The 15,900-nt window shown below is 41.6% G+C and overlaps 1 protein-coding gene and 1 long non-coding RNA gene across 3 annotated transcripts in view; both read left to right on the top strand.

Annotated features, from left to right (window-relative positions):
* Positions 1-15,900, top strand: part of LOC129456868 (uncharacterized) — a 118,034-nt gene that overhangs the window by 42,022 nt on the left and 60,112 nt on the right. The window lies entirely within an intron of this gene.
* Positions 1-15,900, top strand: part of xirp2a (xin actin binding repeat containing 2a) — a 91,467-nt gene that overhangs the window by 38,043 nt on the left and 37,524 nt on the right. Inside the window, exon 2 of one of the 2 annotated variants that reach the window (XM_055227282.1) lies at positions 5,201-5,294. In XM_055227282.1, the coding sequence (XP_055083257.1) occupies positions 5,201-5,294 (94 nt within the window). The remainder of the gene's footprint in view (positions 1-5,200; positions 5,295-15,900) is intronic. The other variant, XM_055227279.1, reaches the window with a different exon arrangement.

Raw genomic sequence — 15,900 nt, 5'->3', positions numbered from 1 at the left:
GTAAAGACGCAGCAGAGGATGAAAAACAGCTGTGTTTGTGTCTCTGTTTGTTGTTTTTCCTTCTCTAATCAATAATAGCAAACAAAACACTCCCACCACAATTTATATTTTTCTCTCTAACAGTGTGTGAGAGTATCATAGCAACCGCAGAGCCAATCAGGAGCGAGGCTGTTGAAGGTAACGCCTCTTTCAAACCCACAATGCTCATTTAGCAGGGAGCGGGCACTTAGCAACGCTGTCAATCAAACATGTTGCTAAGGCTAACGGGAGCGACATCGAGCAAAAAAGGCGCTGGATTTGTCTGTTTTTAATGTTCATATCTTGATTTACAGACACAAAAGTGAAATAAAAAACCCCAGGATCATGTAGAGGGTTAATACGAACATTTAAGAACAAAATGAGTCTCACAGCAGCAGTTACATAGCGACAGTTTTTCAATAGAAAGTGAATTGGAGCCAGAGTTGATGGAGCTGGAGCTGCACACATGATCACTTCCTATTAGCAACGCAGCGGCTAGCAGGTTATACAGTGGTCCCTGGTTTATCATGGAGGGTCAAGTTCTAAAAATAACCCGCAATCGGTGAAATCCGCAAAATACCAGCTTTATTTTTACAATTATTCTCTCTGTTTTTGTCTGTAAAACCCCTCACCACACACTTTATACACTTTTCTCACACAGGCGTTAACATTTTCTCACATTTCTCTCTCGTTTAAACTCTCTCAAAGTTCAAACCTTCGTCGGCGTCTTTGTCGGTGCAGAACGTTTCATCGACATTGTGGGTTTTGTCGGTGGAGAAAACAAATCGCAAACGTACAGCACTTCAGAGTCACACTGAGATCCAACGTTTATGTAAATTTGTCTGAACACATTCTGTACTGTACAGGAGACACGGCACGGAGGAGACTGATGGACAATGGTCTACAGTCCAACAGCCAATCAGGACGCACGACACAATGGTCTACAGTCCAACAGCCAATCAGGACGCACGACACAATGGTCTACAGTCCAACAGCCAATCAGGACGCACGACACAATGGTCTACAGTCCAACAGCCAATCAGGACGCACGACACAATGGTCTACAGTCCAACAGCCAATCAGGACGCACGACACAATGGTCTACAGTCCAACAGCCAATCAGGACGCACGACACAATGGTCTACAGTCCAACAGCCAATCAGGACGCACGACACAATGGTCTACAGTCCAACAGCCAATCAGGACGCACGACACAATGGTCTACAGTCCAACAGCCAATCAGGACGCACGACACAATGCAGGGATAACTATACAGTCTATGATTTAACCCCAAAACTGAAACATATCCCTTCGATTTTATTTTGAAAACCATCGTAACTTTACCAGAACAGCTACAACAAAATTAGCAAACACAATTGGTATTTCTGCATCCAGTTAGGTCAGTTTCTTCCCCACGCTGCAGAAACGTATCTCTCTGCCCCTTATTTAGTCGTGTTTGCAGAGATAGTGTGCAGGCTCCAGCACCTCGGCCTCTTCCTCTCTCCTCCTCCTCCTCTCTGAAGCTGGTGCCAAAGGGAACATATGGCTCTGACTCAAAGATTCACAAGACTTTGAGATGGTTGCATGAGATGTCAGGCTGTTGTCATGCTGAGCTGCATCTAGTTATTTTATTTATAACAAGCATAAACACGGCCTTTGTTTGGGATTTAAACAAGTAATGCATTTGAGAGAAGTGTGCGGTTTTATGTCAAAAGGTTTATAGTGTAACTCAAGTTCGTTGCTGGTTTTGTTGGGCGTACTTTGTAGACTGTTTTGGTGTACTTTGTAGTCTCTGTTACCGTACTTTGAAGACTACGTTGGCGTACTTTATAGATTCTGTTGGCGTATTTTGTAGATTCCCTTGACGTATTTTGTAGAGTCCATTTGCGTACTTTGTAGACTCCCATGGCATACTTTGTAGACTCCTTTGCCGTACTTTGTAGACTCCTTTGGCATACTTTGTAGAATCCGTTGGCGTACTTTGTAGACTCCTTTGACGTACTTTGTAGACTCCATTGGCGTACTTTGAAGACTCCGTTGGCATACTTTATAGATTCTGTTGGTGTACTTTGTAGATTCCCTTGACGTATTTTGTAGAGTCCATTTGCATACTTTGTAGACTCCCATGGCATACTTTGTAGACTACTTTGGCTTACTTTGTAGACTCCTTTGGCATACTTTGTAGACTCCTTTGACGTACTTTGTAGAATCCGTTGGCGTACTTTGTAGACCCTGTTGGTGTACTTTGTAGATTCCTTTGGCGTACTTTATAGATTCTGTTGGCGTACTTTATACATTCCCTTGGTGTATTTAGTAGAGTCCATTTGCGTACTTTGTAGACTCCTTTGGCGTACTTTGTAGACTCCGTTGGCGTACTTTGTAGACTCCATTGGCGTACTTTGTAGACTCCGTTGGCGTACTTTGTAGACTCCGTTGGCGCACTTTGTAGACTTCCTTAGTGTACTTTGTAGACTCCGTTGGCGCACTTTGTAGACTCCTTTGGTGATAGAGTGCATTACCTCCAGCAGTTTTGATCCCAGGCTACGTTTGAAATGAATGAACACTAACCTTGAGTTGCTAAAATGAACCAAAAAGCTGATAAATCACTCCTCTTTAAAAAAAAAAAAACTTCATTCTTTTTCATCAGCGCATTACGAGAGCTGTTTTGTTTTGTTTTTGTCCTTGACGAGGTTCGTTTTTTTTGCCCGTTCTTTTAACAGACCTGTATTTGCTTTTTAAAACGACTGGGTTAAAAACATTTATTCATAACTCAAGGCCATGTTCCAGCGTAATGTATTTCTGTTCTGCTTTTGTTTACACTCGGAGCTGGCGTTTTATTGGCTCGCTTCTGCTTTTTTGTACCGACGGCCGCGCGGTCTTTTCTGAGGTGGAAGTGATAGCGACGACTGCGGCTAATTCACTCGTACAAGCCTCGTTTGAGCTTTCATTATGAGCTGAGGGTGCGGCGTTCACACAGCGCTCTTCAACGCCGCCGCGGCACATTCACACCGCGATGTGGACAAAACGTTTGGCTTTGATGTTGTGTTTAAAGGGCCCGTGTTACGTAATGTCCTCATCTGTGTCATAACGTCGTTTCCTCGTCACAAACAGACCTGGAGTTGTGTTTTGTTTTGTTTCATTCGCACATGTTTAACGCACAAACAAACACTGCAGATTTACGCTCAGTTCTTCTTCTTCTCTTAAACTGAAAACGCTCTGTTCCACCTTGTGATGTCATCGTGTGGTGATACAGGAAGTGCTCCGCTGTGTTTTTAAACTCCACACACCTTCATATAAAAAAAAAAAAAGAGCAAAAAGTAACTGCGCTCAAACATGTGAATAAAGTCCAAAGGTCAAACTCAAATTCACAGAGGGACAAACTAAAAATTTATTGACAATTTTCAACAACATCTGCACGTTTTTCTTCTTTTTTTTAATTCAATTTATTACAAATATATAAACAAATATATAAACAGTGAACAATGGTAAGAGGCTTAAACATTACATTATTATTGCTTGTGCAAAAAATATTAAAGAAATGTAAAAATAAATAAATAAATATAGTAGTATATCCAAATTAAATTACAAATTCTGTGCAAAGTGCTTTTGTTTTCAGCTTTTGGGCTTGAACAATAGTTTAAAGAAATGATACAAGAGGACAAAAAGGATTTAAATACAACAAGTTTGAGTTTCTGGTTAGAAAAGACAAACAAAATAACAATGAGTGTGTTATTTAGAGAGTATATTTGTTTGTTTTTCCACATATTTTTTTTCGAAAACACCAAAAATGATACGTTTAGCATTAAGTTGTAGGTTTATATCAAACTTCTGCATGTTTTTTTCAGAAATTTAAGTGAAGCACCAGGTAGTAGATGCTAAACTAGTGTTAACAGAAGTGAAGGGGGCCGGCGCTAACACATTTTGCAAAGCATTCTGGGATTCGTAGTATTAAAGGTGCACGCGCTTCTTCAGTTCTGGTCAGATCACTGCTGGACATGGCCTTATGTCTGTCTGAAGGGGAGGAGCTAATGACACTGAAACGGAAAAGCTGAAACTGCCTTATTCAACCTTTAACGATCCTACTATTGTTCTCTTTGTTTGCTTTGGGTCTGAGGATGGAGTTATGGATGAAACTGTGACCAGAACTGAAGAAGCGGCTTCACTCCTATGAAGTTTTTCCCAGTTTACAGATTTAAACTTCATCTTTTTCTTTGTATAAATGAAAAAAACACAACTCTGCTCATGTTTTGGACGAGTTAACGACATTCGAAAACCTCAGAAGAGTCCATTTTGTGTCATGTAGGACCTTTAAATCGTTTCCATCCCGGTGATTTCAGTTTGGGCTTCAGTGACGACGACGACTCCACCTTCACCGTGTTTGTGCGTTTGTGCGTTTGTGTGTTTGTGTGCGTCCTCTGTCCTATGCAAATCGCTCTGCACACGCCTATTGGGGGGATTTGTAAAATAGGATTTCTGTGGACAGCGTTTCGTCCTAGAGCACAGTCAAAAAACGATCTTTGAGACCTTGGGAAACGGCGGCACGGGTTCATACCGGTGTGTACGTATCCGCCGCTCGCTGCTTTTCTTTCCTCGGTTGTGGCGGCACCTCGGCGGCGCGGCGAGAAGCTGTTCAAGAACGCTATGGGCGACGCATTTGATTTGCAAATGTGGAAACACACCCATACATTTGCACGCGCTCAGACACAGGTGCGCTTGTTCCCTGGGGGGGTCATTTGCAACTCAATCGAATAGACGGACCGGGGAGTTTTGACAGAACAGAACGTTTCAGGGCCGCGAAAACACAACACAACAAGTCTGTGTACAGGAAGAACACCGTGTTTCTTAAGAGTTTTTTCACGTTTTATCGCTCGCAGTTTAGGCAGCGCTGTTAAAATTCAACCAACTCCTGTTTGCCAAGTGTTAGTTAATGCCCTCAGCTCCGATTGGGACCAAGGTCGTTCACGCAGATGTTTGGGTTTCGGAGCAAAGCCTAAACATTTCAGCTGCGAAAAATCGACCAAACGGCGGACTTTGCGGTTCCTCAAGGCGCGTTTCTGCATCTTCTTTACTCCAAAAAAAACCATAAAAACGCACAGGTGTGTCTTTTGAAAGCGCACTCACTCTCTGTCATTCACCCTCCCTCCCTTTTTCTCTCTCTGTCACTGTTCTCTCTTTGAAACAGGAAGCCGCCGCCGCCGCACACACATCAGGGAAAGGGACGTCCAGCAGCCGCTCAAAGGCAGATCGATCGGCGCAGTCCACCATGGAAGACATTGGTAAGTAATTTTTTACAAGTTGTCGAAGTATTGTTACTCCACCTGACAAAAGAACACCACTTTTTTTTTTTTTTACGGATTGCATCAGCTCATACAAACAAACATAATGCAATATGTGCTGCCCTATTTGTTCTCGGAGATAAACATTTGACACAAAGGTTCTTTTTGAAAAGTAGATCGCCCATCGCCAGATAAGCGTCCCGTCCCTGGCAGGAGTTTTAATAGGAACCCGGGCCTGGCTAGATACAGCTTCCATTACTGCGATAGCGCCGTGCTGCTACCTCCCGTTTACTGATAGCGCTGTGCACATAGATGGAGTTTACAGTTGGAGCTAACTTTGCGCGTTGTCAATATGGAGTGGACCCCAGGCGAGCGAGACGAGCGAGGCGTTTCCAGGTGTTAAAGACGTAACGGGCTTAACGTACACGGACATGTCAGAGGGAGGGCGAGGGGAGGGGGAGGCTTTCGCGCGTCGAATCGCTATCCACGGGTTTTAAAATAGGCTTTCCCAGATTGAGCGATGGGTTTTGTCTCAGCGGTGACAACAGCGAGTAATCCACGGGGTGACGGATCGGCCCCGGCGATGACAAAGGTGTTAGGAAGAAAAACACACGCGCAAAGCTCCCACCTGAACTGCTTGCGTTTGTTTACTCGCCCTTCGCTTTTGTCTCGCCGCTGTACGTGTATATATACATGTAACTGCTATGCGTGTGCTGTAAATCTGCCGCGATGTCCAGTTGTTCCCCCTTTTCTGCATCACTTGAGGAAAAAAACAAAACTAAAACACAACTCTGTCCATTTTTCAATATGATTTTGAGCTGATAGTTTAAATATAGACCTGAGATTATAGTATTGTACTTCGTTATCAGTGTAAAACTACGATTTAACGGAGAATATTCTGTCTGAGCAGGGCTGTCAACAGAAATTTAGGGGCCCAGGGGCAAGAAGTCTCACATGGGCCCCCCCTTGTACAAATTAGTGGGGGGCCCCTGTGGATTACTTTTTTTTTCTGTTTTTTTCCCCACATTCTGATGATATAATTGCGATTATCTTCGTTGCCGATTATCACGATTGTATAAAATCTCTCACGAATGATTATTGTCGGCACTTTTTTTAATCACAATAAACGATATTAGTGTTTATTGTTCCATCCCGACTGTCCATCTCATTTTTCTACATGAAAGTCGTGCGTGTTGAGCCGCTGGAAATGACTAATACTGGCTCATTCAAAACCATAGACTGTTTATATAAATGGGCGTCACTAACCTGCTAGCTTCTGCGTTTCAAACAGGAAGTGGTCATGTGCGCACTTCCAGGTCCGTCGACTCTGGCTCCAGTTCACTTTCTAGTCTATTGTAGTTTATTGTTATTTATTTACTTTTGTTATTTTGAGGGTTTTTTTTGTTTGTTTTTTTTTTAGTTATTTTTAGGTGGTTTTTTTTTATTTATTTTTTTTAAGTTATTTTGAGTTTTTTTTTTTGTTATTTTGACGTTTTTTTTGAGTTTTTTTAAAGTTTTTTTTAGTTATTTTAAGGTTTTTTTTAAGTTATTTTGAGTTTGTTTTTTTTAGTTATTTTGAGTTTTGTTTTTTTTTTTAGTTTTTTTGAGTTTTTTTTAGTTATTTAGAGTTTTGTTTGTTTGTTTTTTAGTTATTTTGAGTTTTTTTTAGGGTTTTTTTTAGTTTGAGTTTTTTTTTAGTTTTTTTTGTTGTTTTTTTTTAGTTATTTTGAGTTTTTTTTGTTAAACAGCTCGTATTACGCTGTCAGAAAAACAACAACAACAACACTGAAAATGTGTTTGTACAAGACGACAGACTCAATATAACACGGGTTTGTTTCAGCTTTGATGGAGGGAGTTTTAATACAAGAGTGCATGATGGTCTATGGTTAAGAATTGAGCGATTGAGAGGAGGAGAGAGAAAGAGGAGAGGAGGAGAGACGGGGAAGAGAAGAGGAACTTTTAATACATGTTTACTCATGTTTGTCTACGGCTGAAAACTGAGCGATAAAGAGGAGGAAAGAGGGAGCGAGAGAGAGAAAGAAAAGAGAGGGGGGAGAGAGAGAGAAAGAGGAGGAGAGAGGGAGGGAGAAAGAGAATAGGTTGAGAGAGGAGGAGAAGAGAGGTAGGAGCGGAGAGGAGGAGAGAGAAAAAAAGAGAGGGGGGAGAGAGAGAAAGAGGAGGAGAGAGGGAGAGAAAGGGGGAGAAAGAGAAATAGAAGAGGAGAGAGGACGAGGGAGTAGGAGAGAGAGGAAGAGGGAGTAGGAGAGAGAGAAAGAGGAAGAGAGAAAGAGGAGAGGAGAGAGGGAGGAGGAGAGAGAAAGAGGAGAGAGGGAGTGAGAGAGAGGAGAGGAGGAGAGACGGAGAAAGAAAAGAGAGGAAGAGAGAGAAAGAGGAGGTGAGAGGAAGAGGGAATAAGGAGAGGAAGAGAGAAGAAAGGGGGAGAAAGAGGAGGAGAAAGGAAGAGAGGAGAGAGAGAAAGGAAAGAGGGAAAGAGAGAGAAAGAGGAGGAGAGAGGAAGAGAAAAGGGGATAGGTTGAGAGAGGAGGAAAAGAGAGGGGGGAGCAGAGAGGAGTAGAAAGGAGGAGAGAGAGAAAGAAAAGAGAGGGAGAGAGAAAGAGGAGAGGAGTAGAGAAACAAAGAGGAGAGGAGGAGAGACGAGGAAGAGCAGAGGTGGAGAACATCTTTGAACCCAAACTCTCATGATCGTCTCCGTCTAAAAAACTGTCGCTGTGGAACTGAAACGGGAAACTTCAGCTCTAGTTTTGTTTTATTTACTTCCCCAAAAACGTCACATTTGAGTCACATTTAAACTCTGTCCACTTTAATAACGTGAGATAAACATTTACACTCACACCTGCTCCTGTTTTTAATGTTTTAAATGAACCTGTGTGTTTAGTTTTGTTCGTTTCGTTCTGTATTTAAACGCGGCTCATGAACAGTAGAAACACAGACATGAAACAATCGTTGGTTTAGCTTCTGTTTGGGATTTTTAAGTTGTTTATTTTCATTTTTCTGGCAGTTAAAACTCGACTCAGACGGCAGATAGTAGATAAAGTCTCTAAACGATGCCAGTTGGACCTGAATCTGCCAAGTATCTTTGTTTTAATTAATTTTATACCTCATTACGCTGCCAAACGCTGATGTCTTTATAATGTTATCCTGAGGAGTCTTTTCTCCAAGTGTCATTTCGGTTCCCACGGAAACACACGCCTGAGTAAAGCCGGGTTCGGGGAGTTTTTTTTCCTGTGTGAGTGGATGTTGTTGCGCTCCTTGACATTTTAAGTGAATGTTTTGTGACCTTGTTGACGGAGCGTTCCTTGATTGCAGATTTAATATTTCACCTTCACCTACTGAGCGCCGTGTTTGCTCACAGTTATTTTAATTTTCAGGGTTTATATAATCAGTTACAACCTTTAAAACTGTCGAAACACGAGAAAAAAAATGCTTAAGTGAGCTACTGTACCAATATTTTATAACTTTACGTCACTATCCAGTTGTGTAAAATGTTCTGGATATAAATAGTTATCATGTAAATCTCATAAATAAGTTTGATTATATTATTTTACTTAAACTACGATTTAACGGAGAATATTCTGTCTGAGCAGGGCCGTCAGCAGAAATTTGGGAGCCCAAGGGCAAGAAGTCTCACATGGGGCCCCTGTAATACAAATTAGAGGGGGGCCCCTGTAGATAAGTTTTTTTTTTTTTTTTCTGAACATTTTGGTGATATAATTGTGACTATCTTCATTGCCGATTATCACGGTTATATAGACTGTTTATATAAATGGACGCAGCTAATCTGTTAGCCGCCACGTTACAAACAGGAAACGCAGGAGTTTTTATGAGTCCTTTTTTTTTTTTTTTTTTTTTTTTTTGTGTGGATATTTTGAGTTTATTGTTATTTATTTACTTAAGTTATTTTGAGTTTGTGTTTTTGTTTTTTGTTATTTTGAGTTTTTTTTTTATTTTGAGTTTATTAATTTTTTATTATTATTCTGAGGATTTTTTTTTATTTTTTGGGGGTTTTGTTTCACACTTTCACTATTAATAACAGACAAATCAGGCGCCTCCTTTCCCCGAGGTCGCTCCTGTTAACGTTAGCAACAGGTTTGATTGACAGCGTTGCTAAGCGCCCGTCCCTGCTAAACCAGCGTTGCTAAGCAGGAAGAGGCGTTACCTTCAACAGCCTCGCTCCTGATTGGCTCTTTGGTTGCTATGACACTCGCTGTCGGAACTCGCCGCGCGCCATAATCCTCAGAACTGAACAGAATTTTGTATTTTATTGGCAGAATATTTGTAATTTCACTGCACAGATGTACGATGAGGATTGGTCGTTTCAATCTGACGCTGGCGAAAGTTTAAATTCAAACATAAGAATCACGTTGGCAAATCCAGAATCATATCTCTGTTTATTTTATTTTTTTATTTATACAGTTTTACACAGCTGAACCACGCTCGTCCCTGATTGGCTCATCCACCTGTCAATCAACGGGGACATCAGACACAGATTGACATGTTTTTTTCTGGATTTAACGGCAAAATTAGGATTATTTTCCCCAAACTTTCCGCCTCGTAGCTGCAGCATTAGCACAGCGCGTCGCTTTGCTCGCACCGAACACGAGCGACACTTATTAGAATCAATGGTCCTGATCTCCCGTGATGCTTATCTGCATAAAACTCTCCTCTGAACATGCGGCTCTTCTCACCGCCTTCACACACACACACACACACACACCCCCACACACACACACACACACACACATTCTATCTGCCTGTGTTTATTTCCCACCTCAGGAACAGCAAATCCATGTGCAATTTCTCCGGGATTATCAGCAGAGAGCAGCGTCTCCAGCCGCTCCGATAACGCCGGCTTTTTCTTGTCAACGTGAAGCTAACGGCAACGGCGGCGGCGGCTTCCAGGGAGGCCTACGTCACCTTTCACACGAGATAAACATGAACGCTGGCATCGGATCGTATGGAAACAAAACGGCGAACATTAACCCCGCCGGCTCTGGAAACGCGGGTTATAAATAGAAATACTCCGAGCGAAACTGAGACGGGACGTAAACACGGGTCAGGGTTTTGTACGACGAACTTGAACGTCTCCTCAGGCGTCGAACGCGAGGATACGACGAGCACGTTTAGCGCCGATCCGCGACAGGTTTGACGTCTCGAAGGGTTTGTCCGTCGGATTGTTCGATAATGGGAAATGTGAAATAAATTCTTAAATAAACCTGAAACACGTCGATATGCGTGGATTTAAAATGTGACAGGTTAGATTTAAACGGCCCATGTTACACTGTTTAAACGGCCCATGTTACACTGTCTAAACGGCCCATGTTACACTGTTTAAAGGCCCATGTTACACTGTTTAAAGGGCCCATGTTACACTGTTTAAAGGCCCATGTTACACTGTTTAAAGGCCCATGTTACACTGTTTAAAGGGCCCATGTTACACTGTTTAAAGGGCCCATGTTACACTGTTTAAAGGGCCCATGTTACACTGTTTAAAGGGCCCATGTTACACTGTCTAGACGGCCCATGTTACACTGTCTAAATGGCCCATGTTACACTGTCTAAAGGGCCCATGTTACACTGTTTAAAGGGCCCATGTTACACTGTTTAAAGGGCCCATGTTACACTGTTTAAAGGCCCATGTTACACTGTTTAAAGGCCCATGTTACACTGTCTAAACGGCCCATGTTACACTGTCTAAACGGCCCGTGTTACACTGTTTAAAGGGCCCGTGTTACACTGTTTAAAGGGCCCATGTTACACGGTTTAAACGGCCCATGTTACACTGTTTAAAGGCCCATGTTACACTGTTTAAAGGGCCCATGTTACACTGTTTAAACGGCCCATGTTACACTGTCTAAACGGCCCATGTTACACTGTTTAAAGGCCCATGTTACACTGTTTAAAGGGCCCATGTTACACTGTTTAAAGGCCCATGTTACACTGTTTAAAGGCCCATGTTACACTGTTTAAAGGGCCCATGTTACACTGTTTAAAGGGCCCATGTTACACTGTTTAAAGGGCCCATGTTACACTGTTTAAAGGGCCCATGTTACACTGTCTAGACGGCCCATGTTACACTGTCTAAATGGCCCATGTTACACTGTCTAAAGGGCCCATGTTACACTGTTTAAAGGGCCCATGTTACACTGTTTAAAGGGCCCATGTTACACTGTTTAAAGGCCCATGTTACACTGTTTAAAGGCCCATGTTACACTGTCTAAACGGCCCATGTTACACTGTCTAAACGGCCCGTGTTACACTGTTTAAAGGGCCCGTGTTACACTGTTTAAAGGGCCCATGTTACACGGTTTAAACGGCCCATGTTACACTGTTTAAAGGCCCATGTTACACTGTTTAAAGGGCCCATGTTACACTGTTTAAACGGCCCATGTTACACAGTTTAAAGGCCCATGTTACACTGTTTAAAGGCCCATGTTACACATATTACATATTAGAACATAGATCAGAAAACAGCGTAACACGGGCGCTTTAAAATACCAGTTTAAAAAAGTACTTTAAGAGTAAAACGCAAAGTATTTCACACGAGTATTGCTAATTTAAAGTGTAAATGTAGTGATAATGATTGAAAATGACACATATTTTGGTCACAGTAACAATACAAATACATTTCTGAACTTTTCTTCTGAATTTTGTGTATTTATTTTTATTTTTTGTTGTTTATTTATTTATTTTGTTTTCTTTATTTTTGTGTATTTTTTTGTTTTTTGGTTTAATTCTAGGCAACTGTAGGTCTGAAATGATCCAAATGATTCTAGAAATGAAGGTGTGTGGAGTTTAAAAACACACTGGAGCACTTCCTGTATCACCACTTGATGACATCACAAGGTGGAACAGAGCATTTTGAGCTTTGGAGATTAGATGTGAATGAAACAAACACAACTCCAGGTCTGTTTTTGAGGCGGTAACAACATTAGATCATGACTTTTGTGTCATATATTTAACCTTTAATATTCAGCTCAAAGTTATGGTTTGTCGTATTATTATGTGGTTTTATTATAGTTCTGATATAAAACACATTCTAAAACTATTCGGAAATGTCAAGTCTTTTCCTATTTATGTATTTTTTTTTTTTTTTCCAGTATCAATATTTAACAAACTCACTCTTTGCTTTTGGATTTGAAATAAAATACAGTGTTTTGTTAAAGGTCTGATATTACATAAAACATATTATTATACATTTTTAGTCATGTTCTAATGTTGTTTCCTCCTCAAAAACAGACCTGGAGTTGTGTTTTGTTTCATTCACACATGTTTGAGTCACACTTTATTATTAGTCTGTTACATCTCCAAAGCTCAAAACGCTCTGTTCCACTTTGTGATGTCATCAAGTGGTAGTTTTCAAGTTAACAGCTCCTTTTATCTTTTGTCCAGAGTCTGAAATTATCCAAATGATTCGAGAAATGAAGGTGTGCGGAGTTTAAAAACACAGCGTCGCACTTCCTGTATCACCACACGATGACATCACAAGGTGGAACAGAGCATTTCCAGCTTGACAGAAGAACTTAACGTGAAAATGCAGCTTTTTTTTGTGCGTTAAACATGCGTGAACGAAACAAAACACAACTCCAGTCCGTTTTAAAGTTTTAAAGTTCATTTTTTATTCCCGAGGCTACGCTGGACATTTTTAGCCCGACTTAATGAGCGCTTCAGACTTTAATTAAAATGCGCGTCTGAATGAACTCGCCGTGTAGATGTTGTCTTAAAACCTGTCCGTGATATTTACGATCCTGACGGGACTTTTTTTTTTTTTTCCCAAACGCCAAACGTGTCTCGTGTGTCTCAGTGTGTGGCGTCGCGCTTCTTATGGTTTGTCGTATTATTATGTGGTTTTATTATAGTTCTGATATAAAACACATTCTAAAACTATTCGGAAATGTCAAGTCTTTTCCTATTTATGTATTTTTTTTTTTTTTTCCAGTATCAATATTTAACAAACTCACTCTTTGCTTTTGGATTTGAAATAAAATACAGTGTTTTGTTAAAGGTCTGATATTACATAAAACATATTATTATACACTTTTAGTCATGTTCTAATGTTGTTTCCTCCTCAAAAACAGACCTGGAGTTGTGTTTTGTTTCATTCACACATGTTTGAGTCACACTTTATTATTAGTCTGTAACATCTACAAAGCTCAAAACGCGCCGTTCCACAACTTTTTTTTTTCCCCAAACGCCAAACGTGTCTTGTGTGTCTCAGTGTGTGGCGTCGCGCTTCTTTCGTCTGACATAAGGTTAAGGGCATGTTTGGTACCTTGATACACGCTACGAGAATAACCCAGTCCGGCCCCCGTCGCTCTCCCCCTCGGTGCATCCTGTTTTTTTTTTTTTACGAAGGGGGATTCTAAAATAAAATCAGCTGTCATCGGATCCCCGGGTTCAGTGTGCGGCGGAGAGCACTGCTGGAGCTGGTCTCCAAGCCCCAAGTCCAGTCAAGTCGAGCCCCTTCACAGCCTCAAAGTGTCTGTTTCACGTTGGATCTATTGCGTTTTAACTCAAAGTTCAACTCAATCTAAAAAGGTAAGCCAGCATGTCACGGTTGAGTTCCGTTTTGCTTCTAAAAAACACACTTTACTGTCAAAACAAACGGCGTTCGAATGTGATTTTCCAAGTGGAAGTCGCCCGATTGGAAACGCTAAACGGCATTTTGGAAGTTAATGAATTAGCTTGATGTTCCCCGGCAGAGAAAGCAGAACGTTTCCCTTGTAAAATCAAAAATAAACCGTGCGCGCGATGGCTCTGTGTTTTCGCCGGAACATGAGGAGTTTATTACGCGCGCCGTGTGAGGCTACGGTCGCGCGTTTTGGTTCCATTAGGATTTGGACCGGGTCATAAAAGATGCATGTGTTTCTTCCTGTTTCCTACCATAACCAGCAGCGGTGTGATCGTTTATAATCTGGAAAACACTGCAAATTTCAGACAAAGTGCTTAGCGTAGCATGAGGAAGCACTCGAGGGCTAGTCCGCGCACGCCCGAGAAGTCATTTTGATAGGTTTGACAGCTCAATTATTGTGTCTGTTTTGCTTCGGAATTGGCCTCCACGGCTGACATTTCAATTAGTGTAGCTGGTTTTGCTTCTCGTGTCAAACCTGGAGCGGCTCTGGCCTGTAACTACTGAACACAAAATTGGTTTGTTTAAGGTTCCTGCGGTGAGGAAGGCCGCTGACACCTCTGTGATTAAGGGAGGAGCCGTTACAGCAGCTACACACACTTCTTCTTCTTCTTCTTCTTCGCTGAAATTACTCTTGTCCTTCGCTCTTCTTCTACACAAATAGTTCGTAGCGCGGCGGCGGCAAAACAACGGTTCACCCGGGCCCAGACGAGAGGTCAGGGCCCGGGTTCTCGCTCGATATAGCTCCAGTAACGGCGTGGACTTACCCTGCGTCACCCCCGTAGACTGGATATAGAAATGGACGTAGCTAACGTGCTAATAGGAAGTGAGCACAGGCGCGCGTCCAGCTCCAACGACATTAGAAAACTGAAAACTGTGGCTCCTTTTTGTGTAACTGCTGCTGTCGTTTTGGTCTTAAATGTTCGTATTAACCCGCTCTACATGATCCTGGGGGTTTTATTCCGCTATTTCGTCCGTAAATCACCTTCTTTGGCAAAACGTACACAAGGATTTTTTTCATATTTAATTCCACATCTGACTTATTCAAGTTTTAACTCAGAAAAATGAGGTGAAATTAGAATTTTTAGGCAAATTTTTACTCAAATATGAAATAAAATATCTTAAAATGGTCTTAAATGTTCGTATTAACCCGCTCTACGTGATCCTGGGTTGTTTTTTTCCACTATTGTGTCTGTAAATCAAGATATGAACATTAATAACAGACGGGTTGTGAATCAGTGTACAGTCGTCCGTCGCTATATCGCGGTTCACCATTTTTTTTAGCGCAATTTATCATGCAAATTTACATAAACATTGGATCGCAGTGTGACTCTGAAGTGCTGTACGTTTGCAATTTGTTTTCTCCCCGACAAAACCCACAATGTCGATGAAACGTTCTGCCCCGACAAAGACGCCTACGAAGGTTTGAACTTTGAGAGAGTTTAAACGAGAGAGAAATTTGAGAAAATGTTAACGCCTGTGTGAGAAAAGTGTATAAAGTGTGTGGTGAGGGGTTTTACAGACAAAAACATAGAGAATAATGTAAAAACAAAGCTGATACTTCGCGGATTTCGTCTGTTGCGGGTTATTTTTAGAACGTAACCCCCGCGATAAACGAGGGACCTCTGTGGGTGACGTCGCGCTCGCTTCGTCCGCTTCTTCCCCGCCTTTTCCCGCCGTCTTTTGTCCCTCAGCCGCGATAAGAAACACATTCGTTCGTTATTGCTCCGAGACAAAACCTCTCCACTCCATTAAACGCTAAATGGACGGTTACAATCAGCAGCTACGAAACTTCTCTGTAAATAGACGCTCGCCCTTGATGTATTACCACCGTCTTAGCTAATGAGAATGCTAATTAAACACTCGAGCTAGCATAAAAAGGTTGCGCTAACCTTTTTAAAAAGCGGTTTCTAATGAGCTGTTGTTGAACTTTTCCACTTCCACTTTTGTAAAATCATA

The sequence above is a fragment of the Periophthalmus magnuspinnatus genome, chromosome 2 (genome assembly GCF_009829125.3).
Source record: "Periophthalmus magnuspinnatus isolate fPerMag1 chromosome 2, fPerMag1.2.pri, whole genome shotgun sequence".
In the NCBI taxonomy this organism is placed as follows: Eukaryota; Metazoa; Chordata; class Actinopteri; order Gobiiformes; family Gobiidae; genus Periophthalmus; species Periophthalmus magnuspinnatus.
The sequence above is the reverse complement of the archived record's forward strand: the minus strand, read 5'-3'. Positions and strand labels throughout refer to the sequence as shown.